This window comes from Buteo buteo, chromosome 7 (assembly GCF_964188355.1).
Source record: "Buteo buteo chromosome 7, bButBut1.hap1.1, whole genome shotgun sequence".
NCBI lineage: Eukaryota > Metazoa > Chordata > Aves > Accipitriformes > Accipitridae > Buteo > Buteo buteo.
The window spans coordinates 40,902,093-40,917,469 of record NC_134177.1 but is presented as its reverse complement, the minus strand read 5'-3'; the positions used below and the strand labels follow the sequence as shown (position 1 = coordinate 40,917,469).

The following is a 15,377-nucleotide window of genomic DNA, read 5'->3' as shown; positions in this document are numbered from 1 at the left end:
TTACTCAGAGTAATTTAAAACTTTTTTCTGAACTCAGAAAGACTGCACGTGCATTTTGCACGTCAAGGTTTATCTTTCTTTTAAGGCAGATTAAAAATCAGGTCTGTATATACAAGTTGCCTAAAGGAATATTTGCATCTGCATTGCAAGTAATACCATAAGGTATGCCACTATATCAGTAGTTCCTGCTGGCTGGCTATACGTGCCTGCCTCAAACCTGATGCTAAGCATACAGCTGTCACATCCACTTGCAGCTATCATCCTTCCCAGGCCTTATTTACATCATAGAGCATTTTGATCTCAAAAAGCTCTACCACTCAGAAAACAAAATTGTTATACTTGAAAGTAACATTACAAAGTATACCACCAGTACCTCAGCTACACAAGATAAAGAATGAGAACACTGAGATTCAAATTAATTCTCAAGCAGCTAATTCTTCAGTTATATAGCAGGCAGAATATGAGAAAACATCTTCTGAAAAAAATAAATGGAAATTTCCTGATATACTCCCAATAGTTTCCGAGTCCAAAAGCCTGAACTAAAATAAAATTGCTCTCAAGACTGACATCAGTCAACTTACAAGAGGAACGAGCGTGATTCCAGTTATCTAATTAACCTCATGAGTCAAAGAGGCTGAAAAATTGTTGCACAGCAGACAAACATTAAATCAATAGCAAGAAGCATCCAATTCAGATGCACACTGTACTGTGCAATGAAAGCCTGAAATTACAAACTATGCATGCATGTCTGCCAGTCATTAACTCAATTTGATCTAAACACCAGTCTTTACCTTATTACTCTTTTTTACTTCTCATCATAGCTAAAATTCTTCCAGGAGAGAGGAAGGAAGTTAGTCATACAATGCTGGAAGGTCAGTAACTTCAAACACAATCAACAAAGACCAAACCAGACAGGGAAATGGTCACCCATGGGGAAACTGTCTTGGCAAGCAGGGCCTTCACAGATTGCTGTGGAAGCTCATGAGTAAGCACCTGACAAACAACAAACTGTAAGACAACCCCCAGAATTTTCAGCCTTACTCTCTTCAACCATATTCAGTAGCTCAAACTGAAGGCAGAACTCAGAATGGGATTTTGGGACCAGAGAGTTGCAACCAAATTTCAGCCTTGCTGAAGGCTATTGGCCTGACATCACAAGTCTGTATAGCAAACTAAAAAGTCTGGGCATTGCCTTTTTGATACTTCTCATTAGAAGATGAGCATCTGACTTCACATCAAATTAGCAAGAAAATAGCTGTTAAGAGTTGAGTTTCAGAAGTTCAAAGTGGCAAGGCAGAGGACAAAGCACCACAACAGTCAGGAGTCCACAGAACCATGCTGGCTGGGACCCTCAATAAAAATTTATCACTAGGTGTTTGAAAAGTGTAAGATTTACAGTCCTCTCCCTCTCAGAGCCAGTCAAGCCCCAAATCCCTTCACCAAAACTGCAGATTGATTTGACCATTTAAAATAAGGGTGATACTGTGAGAACCAGGTAATGGGCTTGGCTAATAGCTTATTGGAACCCCAAAACAATGGGTCCTATATATCAATTAGGACCTAAATTAGTACACATATGGATATCTCATCCTGTTGTAAAAGCACATTTAAAGTGTGTATGTTTTGCCCCACTGTCATTTTAGTCTGGTCACAAGCTCAACATGAAACGTTTCCTGGTGATTAATGGCTGGCAAGAGATAAGCAGGGGACTACATTTAGCTGCTCTTAGGCACCAATTCAAAAAATGTACTCTACCACATTTGGTCTTCTGTTTCAATACTTTTCTGTCCTTTCAGTTAAGGTGGAAAGAAAAGTAAAACACAATTCGTGGGAAAGATTCTTCAGACCAAAGAACATCTGAAGAGTATGGGGGAAGACAGATTGGGGACAGGAGGAAAGAAACACCCAAAAAAACAGACAGAGCAAAACAAGGAAACATACCAAGTCTTGGCGAATTTGATTATGTACACATATGGCAAATGATGCCTGGTCAGTGCTTCCAGGCTCCACTGCAAAACCACAGGAACAGTTTCAGCTTTGAAAGCAGCTGGTAGCACGGAACACAGGACTAACCCCAAATACTTCTACATCTGTACTAGAACCAAATGAAAGGTATGTATTAAAAATAGTATATTCTGAAGTACTTCTGCCTAGACAGCTATTTTCATAATAAGCCTAATAAAAATTGCTATAAAAGGGTTGACATTTCTTTGCATCAGTGGTGACCACAGCTGTTTGCAGTTAGGAGGCAAATGCCAGAGCTATATTAACAATGCTAGTTACAGCTTGTAGTCCAGCCATAATACATTCCTTGAACAGCCACGTTGGCAATTACTTCAAACCACAGAACGTTTCCCGCTACTCCAAATGCTGCGGTGCACACCCTTAAAACCTTTGCAGTGTTTCTCCTTGCAGCTGGATAAAAACCAAAATAAGGGGCAAAAATACTAAGTAAAATAGAACAGTAGTGAGGCTAGGCCTGCATGAGCAACAGGAAAAGCAGGGATTACTAAGCAAATGCAGTAGAAGAGAGTAAGGCAGTCAACAGTTTCCTCAAATCAAGCAGCCAGGGGAACAGACAAAGTCAGAATCTTAAATACAGACTGTCTAGCATCTAATCTTGCTAGTAACAGACTATTGCATAAGAGTTTCTGAGTCTGGAATAAGAGAAAAAAGGAATCAGCTCACTGCCTGAAGAATTCTGCCAGCCATTGGGTGGCTAGCTCATCTCTGGAAGAGAAACAGCCTGCACTCACAATTTAACTCCATATACAACTAAAAATAAAACACCTTACACTGACCTAGAGCTTCATTCATCTGATACAGATTTCATTTGACATAGTTAATTTTTATTTCAGATGAGTTAAAAATATAAACATTTGCTTTCTGTCACCAGGTAGTAACATCATTATAAAGATCTTTTAGTGATACCACGATCTCTTTCTTAAAGTGTTTTAAAATATTTCAAGACAACCAACTCTTGTCAGATTTCTTTTCAAAAACCCTTCAACAGTTAAAACACATCCAAACATCTGATGTTGGACCTGACCTGAGCAGGCATCATGCCTCTGAAGTAGATGCTGAGACTGTCTGAAAGATCTGAAAGTCTTAATGGTGAGTGGAAGATGACTAAGACGGGTTTCTCTGTGCATTTACTTAAGTCTTTACACAGTATCACAGCCTTTGCAGATTTATAATAGTAGTTCATTCTTTGACTTCAGAGGTTTTTATACCCTACCTAATACCTTGCAGACAAATGGGGAAATAATTTTATCTAGATCTTCATACTCCTCCCTACTATGCTACAGAGGCTAGGCCCATGGGTTGGTAACTTTTAAATGCATGTCACATTTCAATGCAAATTATTTGGTACCTGTGATCTCCTCCTGCCAGTAAAAACTGTAATATAAGTGTTTTGATTTTAATATACTATTATGAAACAGCCTGAAGCACTTGGTACCAGGCATGTGGTAAATTAAAGCTCTGTGAGAAGACAGAGTTGCAAGACAGCAGCATTTTGAATTTCCTTAGATTATCTCTGAAGTGATCTTCAGCACCACCCTTTGGAAAGTCAGGTGGGAGAAACCTACTAATCAGAATATGGAGCTCCACTGCTCCACTCTGTTATTACAGCTGAAAGACGACAGTTCACACTGCGAAGTAAATAGCACTCTTCAGTAAGCCCAAAGAGAAATTCTAAGTCATAAGACAACAACATTGGTTAGAACCTGACCCAGAATGTAACAGCCACGCACACCCAGGGGCCATAAGGAATTTTGCTGCAGCTGAGAACAAGCTAAATGCAACTTGATAGAAGGAAAAGTAAGTATAATGCAAAGTATATTTTGTTCAGCTGTCAGAATTTGATAAGCTGTGGCAGACTCTAAAGTTGTCAGTAAACTGAGCATCTTTTAAAGAGTAATTTTTCTGGGCAGTTACCCCCTGGTCTGGGCAAGAACCCCCTAAACAGGCAGCTGTCCCTGTCCACAGCACTCTGCTGCACACGAGAGGGCAGTGAGGAGCCGGGGATGCCAAAAGCAGGTTTTAACTGGTACAAGGAAATCAAATTCACCTGCACAATTTCAATTAGTATGATATAAATACATAAAACAGACATCTAAGAGAATTTCATATTCACTGTTTTTTCTGCAGCCCTCGAAAGACTGAGTCACTGAAATCATTATCAAATTATAAAGGTCTCTTGCAACTGAAAAACAAATGTCACCACCTATTTCAAGGGTATTTGATTAGATAAAAAACACCACAGACAAAACACTAATAACTTGTTCTTTTTCCACTATTGCCACAGCCTTCTGAAATAATAAATTCCTTTCACATATTATCTCATGAGAGGTAATAAAAGCATAAAGAATTCTGTGAATGGATTGAATTGAGGGTGACATGAACACTTTCACACTCGTTTGTCTTAAATCTGAAAGTTTGATTCAAAAATAAACATGAAGCCACTTTTTACTTTCAACAATCCATTTGCTTCATTTTTAGAGACATGAACAAGTATTTTCAACTCCTCACATCCCATTCCACCAGATTTATCAAGAAATATTACTTGAAACAGTATGAATTCAGTAAGGCTACCAAGTTTTATAGTATAGAGGTCCATTAATTTTTAAAAAAGCTAATCTGGAACCTGTAAGGTAGTAGTATTTTACTAGAAATGGCATTATGCATAGTTATTTTTACAGGACACTTCACAGAACTTGACAACTACCTATTTATATCAGTAAAAGTAAGCTTACTCTCCCCCTCAGCTGTCACTGAGAAGCAGTAACATGATACAGGTAACTGAAGAGAAGTTCACATGCAGATACAGCTTGCAGAGACATTATGACAGTACACTGCTTCAGGTTAACATTATCAGAAGGCTCCATTCTGCTAACGAACAATACCGCAGAAAAAAGGGTTGAGATGCTTTCCTGATAGCTCTGCAAACACAGTGATGGTGGCTGCGTTTCTTCAGTGGGAATGGTGATGCGAAACCTCCAGATTGTAAATGTATAACCATTATCTGAGTTTTAAGTTCTTTGTAGCTGCTGACTAATAATTCTATGATTTGCTTTAAATCGCATTCCCCTACAAGATATTAGAAAATCCAGAGTCACTTTCCTAGCATTAAATAAACAAAATCTCTCAATTTTTATTTCTCAAAACTGTAGTTTTAAAAAAATGGAATCGCTCTGTATTCAACAGTTTGACATGGTTCTACCCAGCCCACACTGCTTGCTGTGCAAGGTGCCTCTGTTACTCAGAAGCACTTGGCCAGTAATGAATATTCACGAAACAGAAGCCAAGGAATTTAACTGGGCATGCCTTGCTGCTGGAATAGGGGTTTTTGATCAATATTTTAGAAACTTAAATAAGACAATCTGGTAGACATATCTGCCTTAGCAAAAATAAGAAGAGAGATTCAAACATTCACACCTTTCCCTCTCAATGTAAAGACTAGCCAGCTTCCATATTTCAGTTGCTCAGCTGTAAACAGCGGCAAAGAAACCAAACAGAGTAGTTTAACTGGAGAATCAACTTTTTTTTTTCCCCTATTCACAATACCTATCTAGGTTTTCTAAGCAGAGCTGGATTTTGGTTTCTGAAAGTAGCTAATCAGGTGCACAGATGGCACAACAGAATACTAAGAGATTTGCTTACAAGAAGATTAATTTTATTCAAAATACTTGTCCTTTTAGGAGCACATGCCAACAGAAAAGCACGCCAGTTCTGCTTTCTATTTTATTGGAACAGTTTCTCAAGTTTCCTGGAAGAGTATGTTCTTGGCAAATGTAACTCTTGCATTTACAACAATGCTTAAGTTCCTGAAATCAAACGGGTGATCTTGCTAGGATGAATAACACCAGTCTAGATAAAACAGTCCAGCTTTATTTTGGGGCACAGAGAAAAGCAAAGCTATATTAGAAGTAAGGCTGATAGTAGACATCCAAATTCAAGTTAGACTGATAATTAATTAAAAGTTCATTCATATGCTCCATACACATATCTTAGCAGGACAATTGTTTAGCAGGAGCAATCTCCGATTGCAAATTGGTAGTTAACAATGATTCTTATTCTCCAGGTAATATGCATCATAAATCAGCTTCCTGAGACATCATTAGCTACTTAAAAACTGAAACCAAGTTATGACTGGTCTTCTATTTGCAAAATGTACTATTTTACCTCTTAGAACAATACAAAGTAAAGGAGGAACGCTCATACTCACTTTGAAAGAGAAACACCCCCTGCTTTTCCAATCATTTCTTCATGGTGCAGCACTGCTTGGTTCCATGGGATGCGAAGAAACTTTAAGAGAGTTCTCATCCATCTTTCAGGATGCAATACGAGTTGTTCGTAATGTACCAGCATACACCTTTCAAAACCAACCTCCATACACTGGTTATACATAGTTTCTATAGCACGATTCCACTTGGTCAAGCAGTCCCTGTAGCTGTTAAGGTCAAATCCAGCTATTGTGACTTTTCTAGATATCATGGAATGCACAGATGCACGACCATCCCGTACCATTAGAAGAAATTTGGCATTGGGGAAAATTCTAGCAAGATAAGTTAAGGATTTTAAAGCAAAAGGATCTTTGTTACACAAATATGGAGCAGGCTCCCCATGCTTCACAATGATTTCCAATAAAAACGCTTGCATGGCTGAGTCCAGAACCTCATCTGTGACTCCAGCTTCATCCAGTCGGATCTTCTCTTTGCTTGATCTAGCCCACATCTGCTTAACCGCCAGAATTCGTGGGATTACCCTTGTCTCTTCTCCACATCGAATATCTGGATGGGCATCAAGCATGGCACGCATTAAGGTAGTGCCACTTCGAGGTACTCCTCCAATAAATATTAAAGGCATGTCTTTGTTGTAAGCAAAGGTTTTGTTTGCATTTACACTGGAAGCAGTTCTTACTGTGCTTCTCACATTTTCCATCCTCACAGGCTGGCTGCGTTCTTCTATTCGATGGTGACACTCCATAGCGTGTTGGCCCAAATAAAACACTGTCACTGAACTGATCACCAGACATGCCAATAGCAAGTTCTGTTTGAGTTTTCCAACCATTTTGATAAAGACTGTCACTTCAAAATAAAGAGGCCTTCTATTTCAAATTATCTTCTAGTTCACATGCCATGGGAAACCTAATCCAAAATAAATTAAGGTCTGGCGAGGAGGGGAAAAAAAAAAATTAAAGAACTTTAGAACTTTAAGAACTACTACGATAAATCAACAACAGAAATACCTGACAGCATTCATTAAAACTATTATCTCCTGGTGTTGCATTAAGACCAGTAAATGCAAAGTCTAAACACGACCATCTCATAATGAAAAGCCTTTTTGTTTACCCATAGAGGCAACGCAAAACATAACAAGATTCATGACACAATTACTATTTACACAGAAGTTCTCCGGTACATTTTAACAACACATTTGAAAGAATTCTACCACTGGATAGCTACTGTTAAACTTTACAGTCAAGCAAAGACATCATTTATATGGGACTCTACACATTAAAAAAGTAGTTATTAAGAAACCACTCCTCTTTACTTGAGGTTTTACAGCAAAAAAGACCAAAAAAAAAAAAGAAAAATCACAATCACCTCTCTGAGCCAGAGTCACCTAGATAAAACAAATGAACAAGACACCCCACACAAATCATGTTATAAATCACAGAAGAATTTAAGTATTAGAATAACTCTGGCTTACTGAATAGACGGTAGCAGTATCCTGCTCATTGTCACATTTTCACATAACTACATTATCTCCTGTTTTGCTTGAAATGCTCTATTTCCTTCACAGGATGCGAGATGATAGTAAAAGATGTTTCACAGTTACAGATCAACACTGACAGTGTCCAAATTTTGATCAAGGTCTTTAAGCAATGAAGAAAAATAGGTTGCAGCAAGTAAGGGAAACTTCAGTTTTTACTTCAAGGGAAGCTTTGATTAAAAATAGTGTATAGTCATTAAAAACTACAAACACAATCCAGGATTAAAGTTGACTAAGATCAAAACTAAGATCAGTCTTGATTTAAATAAGAACAACAACAAAAAAAGAATCAACCCACACTGACTTAAAAATTTTGATCCATCCCAGTATCCAGATAATACAAAGCACGATATACAAAAGAAAACTAATTATTTCATCCTAACTTCCTTCTCTATTGTTTTCTTTACCTAAAATTTGGCCCTTAGAGATATTTCTCTCTCAAAAAAACCCCAAAACCAACCATCCAAACCCAACATAACCATAATCATTTATTATTGTGTTGATTAAAAAAAAAACACAAAAACCCCACCAACCCTCCCCCCACATTTTATGCAGTGTTTTGAGCTCCAGAGAAATGTTAGCTGAAACACTGAAAAATTGAGTAATTAGGAAGAAAGAAAAATAGATCCTGTTCTCAATCAGCACCCCACAAGCCTGGGGGAGGGTGGGGGAAGAGTTAAAGCCTTGCATAATTTTAAGTCATGTAATAACGCACTGCCAGAATAAAGTATATGCTGCATTCTACCTTCAAATAAGAAAGTCTGGATTCCTTTTAAGCAGTGCTGGTAAGCTTGCTCTTTCTTTTAGTCTCTTCTGCTTCATCTAGATAACTCTATTTTTGCTGGTAGGACAGCAAGAGTCTTCTCCCTCCAAGATAAAACGTAACACTTCAGAGCTAAGAATTTGAATATATGGTTACTACACAGAAAGGTTTAAGGCAAGAACCCATGTAGCAAATCAAAAGTCAACTGACAATAACAGTAAGACAACTATGCTTTACAAAGCATCATGGCAGCCCACATTAATGAAGTTTATGATTACAGTAATTTCATATTTATAGCATGGAATAGAAGAATAAACTGTAAAAAATATTAACTTCTGTCATAGTATAATCTTCCTTCTGGTTCTATAATAGCACATTTAAATTAATCAGTCCATTTTAAACCCTTACAACTATTACAAAAAAAGGAAAAGAAGCAAATGAAGGACAACCAGTCATCTGTTTTGTGAGGTATCAATAACATGGCTTCCATTCCGCTTTCTAACCTACAATTTAAGCAGTGATGATTATTCTGTGACAGAACAATTTTTCAATATTTTTCAGTAAAGTGAACTTTACCACACCAAAAGCCACAACTTTTCTCCTTTTTTTTTTTTTTTCCAAATACGTATGGTACTATTTTCTACAATGATAGCATAACTCAGTATGTGAAAATAAGTTAGACATGTATAAGAATTAAGGGTTTGCACAGCTAACACATCTATTACTAAATGTTTTGTATATCCCCCTTTCCTAAATTTTAAAAGGTATTTCTCCAAGATCTAATGAGAGGAGATTAAGTCTGAAACCCCAAGATACACAAAAGAAAAACAAGGGTTTTCTTTTTTTTTTTTCATTTAGGATTCTTAAAATTGTATTATTTAAAAGTAATTTTCATTTTTACAGATGAAAAGAAAAAGACTATATTAGATGATTTCTGGATATGCATGTGAGTCTGAACAGAACTTTTAGGCAGAAACAAAAGATTTTAAAATCTGTCTGCTGAATTCCAACATAGACACTTAGAAGACTAAGAATATGCCATGTCTTACAGTGAATACCAGTGGGTTATATCCAACACTGGCTTAGATAAATCTGCTCCTCTGCTGCCCAGATGACTTGATCTGTTCATGCCAACCTGTACACTGTATATTTATCTCTTCCGTTCGTGACAGTTAATGCATAGACAGTTGTTTTACCCGTATTCTGTAGTTCAACAGCTTTGGATTTTCAGATAAGGTAGGCTGAAAACTGACTCTTCCTCTTAAAATTCAAATGAAATTAGTACTCTAATTGAAATTTTAAATAAGAGCTTGCTTTTCAGGGCTGAAATAACTCAGTGAACAGTATGAATCACAGATGCTTTTAATTGTGAGGAGCTCCAAGTGCTGAGGTACCGCCAACATTTTAAATGACTGGCTTCCTCAAAGCTCTTCCATCTCTGTCAGCAAAGGACAGCACATCCCTGAATGAAGAACATGCTTATGCCTACTCTCTACCCTCTCCAGAACATTATCCACTTAACCTTTTCTTCGACGCAAATCCAGTCATTAACTCAAATTCTCAAGTCACCATCAGAGCAAGACTCTCCAGACCCGTCCCTCAGCAGACCGCTGGCTTTGCAGGGAGGCTGCCTTGCAGATTCTGCTGCAACTCTTAGCAGTCAAGTGCCTTGCACTTTGCAGTCCCTGTTTTTTTAATAAGGCTGTGTAACCAGACAGCAGCAGACAGGCAGAGGACAATTCTCACTTAGCACCATAGCAGTGCAGGAGCAATAGAAGGGAGGAAGGGAATTCCTTATGCAGGCATCTATCACAGCAGTATTTTTCTCTTGCAGTGCATCTAAGAGCCAGTCGCTGAGCTGCAGGAGAAATGTCTTGCCCCTTCACACTAACAAAGCTTATTCCAATCAACAGTTGTCACAATACTACACTCAAAGTTCAGCTTTTAGTCTTTGTTACCACAATTAAACTAGAAACATAACCTGAGGATTAATTCACTTCTTTTCATATGAAATGGCCAAAGAGCTCTCCCACTCTCTCTTGCCAGAACACCACTCTTACAAGAAAGTCATCCTCTCTAACAAGTTTCATTCTACTTACATACTTCTCTCTGCTGAAGAGCTGGCTTTAACTGTACCTTAGACATTAAAAGAAACAAAAAAAAAGTCCCAGAAATTTAAGTGGAGGTCATCTGAACAGTGCTTAAGAAGGAAGAGAGGAAAAAAAACCTGATGCAGTTCAATACTTCCATAGCACCAAAAATCAGAAAGTCTCTCTCCTGAACAGATTCAGCATGCAGACCTAACTTTCAATTAGGAAAGGGGAAACTGTTCTGCTTAAAACTAGCAAATAGTACAGAGAATCCCTTTAAATGCTTTAGATACAGTAAAGACTTAGTTAAAAGTCAGTACTCATTTGAGAGAAGAGTTAACACAACAGAAACAGTATTTTGCCACAGAGCACACAAAACCTGCAAATATTTACACTTCATACAATCCCTAATATTATTCAGTTTGAGTCAATTCCACAGAAATCATTTCCTCAAAAAAATAAAAAAAGAAAACAAACCCTCCACAAAAAAATAATCTTCATTTCCAAATTAAAAACTGCTCCTTAAAGACACTAAAATGCCCCAAATGCAGAAAGTTAGGTAGCTGATTGCTAGAAAAAAACATATCAAGACCAAGTGCATCCACTGTTTTACTCTGATCATTTATATTAGAATATCACTTTAAAAAACCCGCCAGAACAACAACAAAAAACAGCACCAGTTTTCAGAACCAAGCTGAAGAACAAGCAGTATCAGAGGAAAGCCTGTTGGCTGAAGGCTGAAATCCTCAATTCACAGGTTGGGTAAAGCAGAATGATGACTCACTCTCGGTACAATTCCAGCTGCGAATGCAAATAAACGTTGCAGTCTGCGAGTAGGTTTCATAAACTGCTGTAAGTATTGACCACTCACCTACAAAACCAAAAACCCATCCAAGTGACAAAAAAACCGCAACACCAATCAAACACAAATACTTTCATTTGATGCAGTAACTTTTTTTGGTAAGTTCAAAGATGCCAAAGGCTGCAAGACCATAAAGAGCTAGTATTAAGCTATTAAGCTCTCCTTTACTAGCTGTTTTTTTGCCTGGAAGCAATACCTAGAGCATGCAACTGCCAGAAACTGTGGCAAGACCAGGACTTTGTATGTCAGGAAGCCAACAGGGGAGCAGTCAGAAACCACACCTCTCAGCAAACTGATGTAATCTACAAGCCAGCAAACTCCCTTCTGTGCCTGAAGTTACATATAAAGCCATGTGGGACAAGCATAACGTATGGAAGTCACTGCCCTTCTAGCAGCTTGCAAATAAGCCCCACCTTCTCCCTCCTCTACATGAATAAGCACTCTGGATCACATCTGTCAACCTGAAGAATTATTGCAAGTCATTAATGTTCTTGTTGTTAACAATAATTAAATTGACAGCATTTAAAAATCACAACAAGGCAATCAGCAATCCCCTGTCAGCATTTAAGTAGAGCTTTGAAAAATTGTGGCATTTTTACGCACTATGACCTGAGAAGAGCAAAGTGCCACTGCAACTAAAAGCACAGACAACTCTTAATACAAATACCCCAAAATAAATAAGCAAAAAAACCCTAAGAAAACCACCACCCAAAACAAAACAAAACCACCTCACACTCACAACAGTCATAAGTTGAGGAAGTTGAAGATGACTACAATGGCAGAGAAGGCCTTTAGCAGCAATAGTTTCAAATGACAGAGTAAAACAAATTCCTAGAAAAATTCAAGTGTAACTCAAAAAAAAAAAAGAAAGTTAGGATCTACAAGTTTCAGTATGAGAAAGTGCAGCTAAGCAGAAGCACGTGTAACTGAATTTTATTCTGACAAAAGTCAGGCCTACGAGTCAGCCACAAGATGATGTTAGCAAAGCAAAAATGACTGCTTTGTTTCTGTCTTCTGCGCACACTAATTCTCTCTCCCTCTTTCCCTCCCCCTACACGCAGCAGGTCAAGACCTTTTTCCTGAAGTTCATCCAAAAAATGTTGAAGATTTTTAGCTGAGTCAAGAAGCAAGTCATTAATTCGTATTTTATGTTAGAACAGTTTGGGTTTTGTTGTTGTTGTTTAAAGCATTCCCTGCCAGGGGAACAAAGATGATCCATTACCACCCAGTAATAAGCAATCCTTGTAAGCTCTAGACCTCAGACTTTCACTTTGGAGGCTGGAAAGAGTGATGACCACCTCATGTTCAACCAGGCAGCTTTTTTCAAGGCTAATATGACAGGACACCACCACTGGTATTACCCATCTCAAAAAAAAACCTCCAAAAAAACCAAAAACCAACCAAAAAAAAGCCCTGAAAGCCAAACAACCCCACATATAAATAAAGCATTTTTCAGTGATTAGCTTGTCCTCTGCTTCCATCTCTTGAGCTTCTGGCTCAGCTTCCGATAACTGGATCTCTTTCTAGGAAGAACAAGTACAGTAGTACTGCTTAAATTTTTGTGGAGTATATCTTGTTCCTGCATCTGCCCAAGTGTTCATCACAGTGTCCGACCTCAATGCTTCTGGAGAACTTCACTGGGCGGAAAGATCACACTCAAGCTCTGTGTCAAGAGATCATCAGGCCTCATAGGCATCCTTCTCAAAACACTGTGCCCTCCCACCTATGCTGGAAGGCAAGCACAAGATAGAGGTGAGGGAAAGCATGCTAGACTTCCTACTATTGCAAAGTTGTCATTCCGCTCACACTCTTTTTACAGTTTTTCCTCATGTCCTCCTACCATGTTCCTATGATTTTCTTTCCCTACTTAGGGGGTCTACTCAACCCCTTAGTCTCTAGGGCTATGACCCCCCACAAAAGGGGGGGTAGCAGCAGACTCCAAAATACAGACTCCAGAAACAGAAGATTCTCACAGTTCAGAGATGCCTTCAGATGCACAACCACAGTCTGACTACTACACCCAAAGCTTGTGGTATAAATCTGCAGAGGAATTCATTTAGAGTGGCAAGGTAGCCAAGTTGACTGGGAAAAAAACGCTAAACTGTTGTTATCCATTGCCAGTCTCTTCTCTGCTCTTGACTGCAGAAGGAGAAATGAAAATGCTGCTAGGACTTAAAGAAGCAGATGTCAACCATGTCAGTATCTTCCTTGTCTCTTATTGCACCTTCACTTTTCCTCTGTAAAAATAAATACTGGAAAGGCAGCAGATACTGAGAATTCTCAAGAATCATCTTCAAAACAATATACATTTAGAAAACTGGAGGCAATATATTTCTTAGAGGAAGTTGTATATTAAGCTCAGCAAACAGTCCAAGGAGGAAGCCCTTGCATGCAACATTAGTCTTTCAGCATTCCTACATGAAAGTTAAAGAAAGGAGTTCCATAAAACCTTTCCTTCAATGAACTGGTTTGTTTCTGGTCATTCGTGTTTGTTCACCACAAAGAAGATTGCATAGAAAAGCCAACAGTTACATGATAATGGTACAGCACAACACCAAGGAACATGACTGAAATATTCACAGTATACCACTTCAAGAAGCTATCCTAACCGTCACAGGCTCACTTAGAAGATTGCTCCAAAAATCATTTAAGTATTCGGGAAGCATTTTTATGCCTTCAAAGCGGCATTTGCACAATCACCTTAATGATTTCCCCAAAGACCAGATATCATGTATTACTTACCAGTCACGTAACAGAATCTGAGAGAGGAATGTCAAAGTACAGCACAAGCAAGCATATCCCAAGCAAAATACTCAGCAAAACTAGAAATAAAAATCAAGAAGCCTTAAGTACTAAATCCATCTTTGGCTTTTTAAGTCATTATGCCTTTCAAGCCCTGCAGCTGTTTTCTCTAGATTTCTCCCCCCATTAGTTATACAGTAAGAAAGGATGGTTAAAATAGAATGAGCAATTTTTATTCACCTCCACAAAGAAATAAGCAGTAAGTCACCTGGCAGAAAGGACCTGGGATGAAAGACAGCCAACTAGACCTAGTGAGGCCTGCCTTCACGCAGAGCAGTTTGACAAGTAGAATGATAGGACAAAGTTGGACAGAATTAGTATAAGAGAACACAGATGTGTGAACAATATTCCCTTATAGTAAAGAACTCTGTTTTGGGACACCACCATGGTAGGAACTATAGGAATGTTGTTCACACATTTGCATTCCCTTGAACCTACACTTTTTGGTTTTGTTTTGGTTTTTGGTTTTTTTTAATCTAAAGCTCTGAAAAATTGTAAAGGACAAATTAACCTTCACAGCCATAGACCACTGCTGAATCTGAAGTTTCCATATTGGGGAAGACTGCATACAACTATGTAGTAATTCCACAATTTCTAACACAATCGCATTACAAGGAGTAAAAAAAGTTGTGCTCATATTTATGCATTTCCTTCATATAATCAAGAAGTAAAAGATGAAGTGAGCTGTAACCTTTCCTTTTACCAGTTAACCTCCCCCAAAAAAACACCAGCTTGCTTCATAATCCTTCACTAGACAGATACATAGAAACACACACGAATATATGTGTGCGTGTGTAAAAAGAAAAGTCAAGCATTTGTCCTTCCTCTGGATCTACTAACACTTACAAGCTTTCTTAACAAGCAAGAGAAAAAAAAACATATGAGATCCAAAACAGCTAACAAGGTTACCAAAGCACTCAAAATTCAATACTTTCACATTTTTTAACATTTAAGGCTTCTAAAATTAAAGCACAGCTAATTAAAATGTTCTGCTTCAAATAAAAGCAAAGAACTCTATACATTCTGCTTTACCTACACGTGTAATACATACAGCAAATTATTTGGATTTGCATATTTAATG

The 15,377-nt window shown here is 38.1% G+C and overlaps 1 protein-coding gene across 13 annotated transcripts in view; it reads right to left on the bottom strand.

Annotated features, from left to right (window-relative positions):
- TPST1 (tyrosylprotein sulfotransferase 1) overlaps positions 1 to 15,377 on the bottom strand; it is a 42,918-nt gene that overhangs the window by 14,775 nt on the left and 12,766 nt on the right. For 4 of the 13 annotated variants that reach the window (XM_075032601.1, XM_075032599.1, XM_075032598.1 and 1 more), the window contains exon 2: positions 6,230 to 7,173. In XM_075032601.1, the coding sequence (XP_074888702.1) occupies positions 6,230 to 7,074 (845 nt within the window). In that variant the 5' untranslated portion in view covers positions 7,075 to 7,173. The other 9 variants (XM_075032604.1, XM_075032605.1, XM_075032607.1 and 6 more) reach the window with 6 other exon arrangements.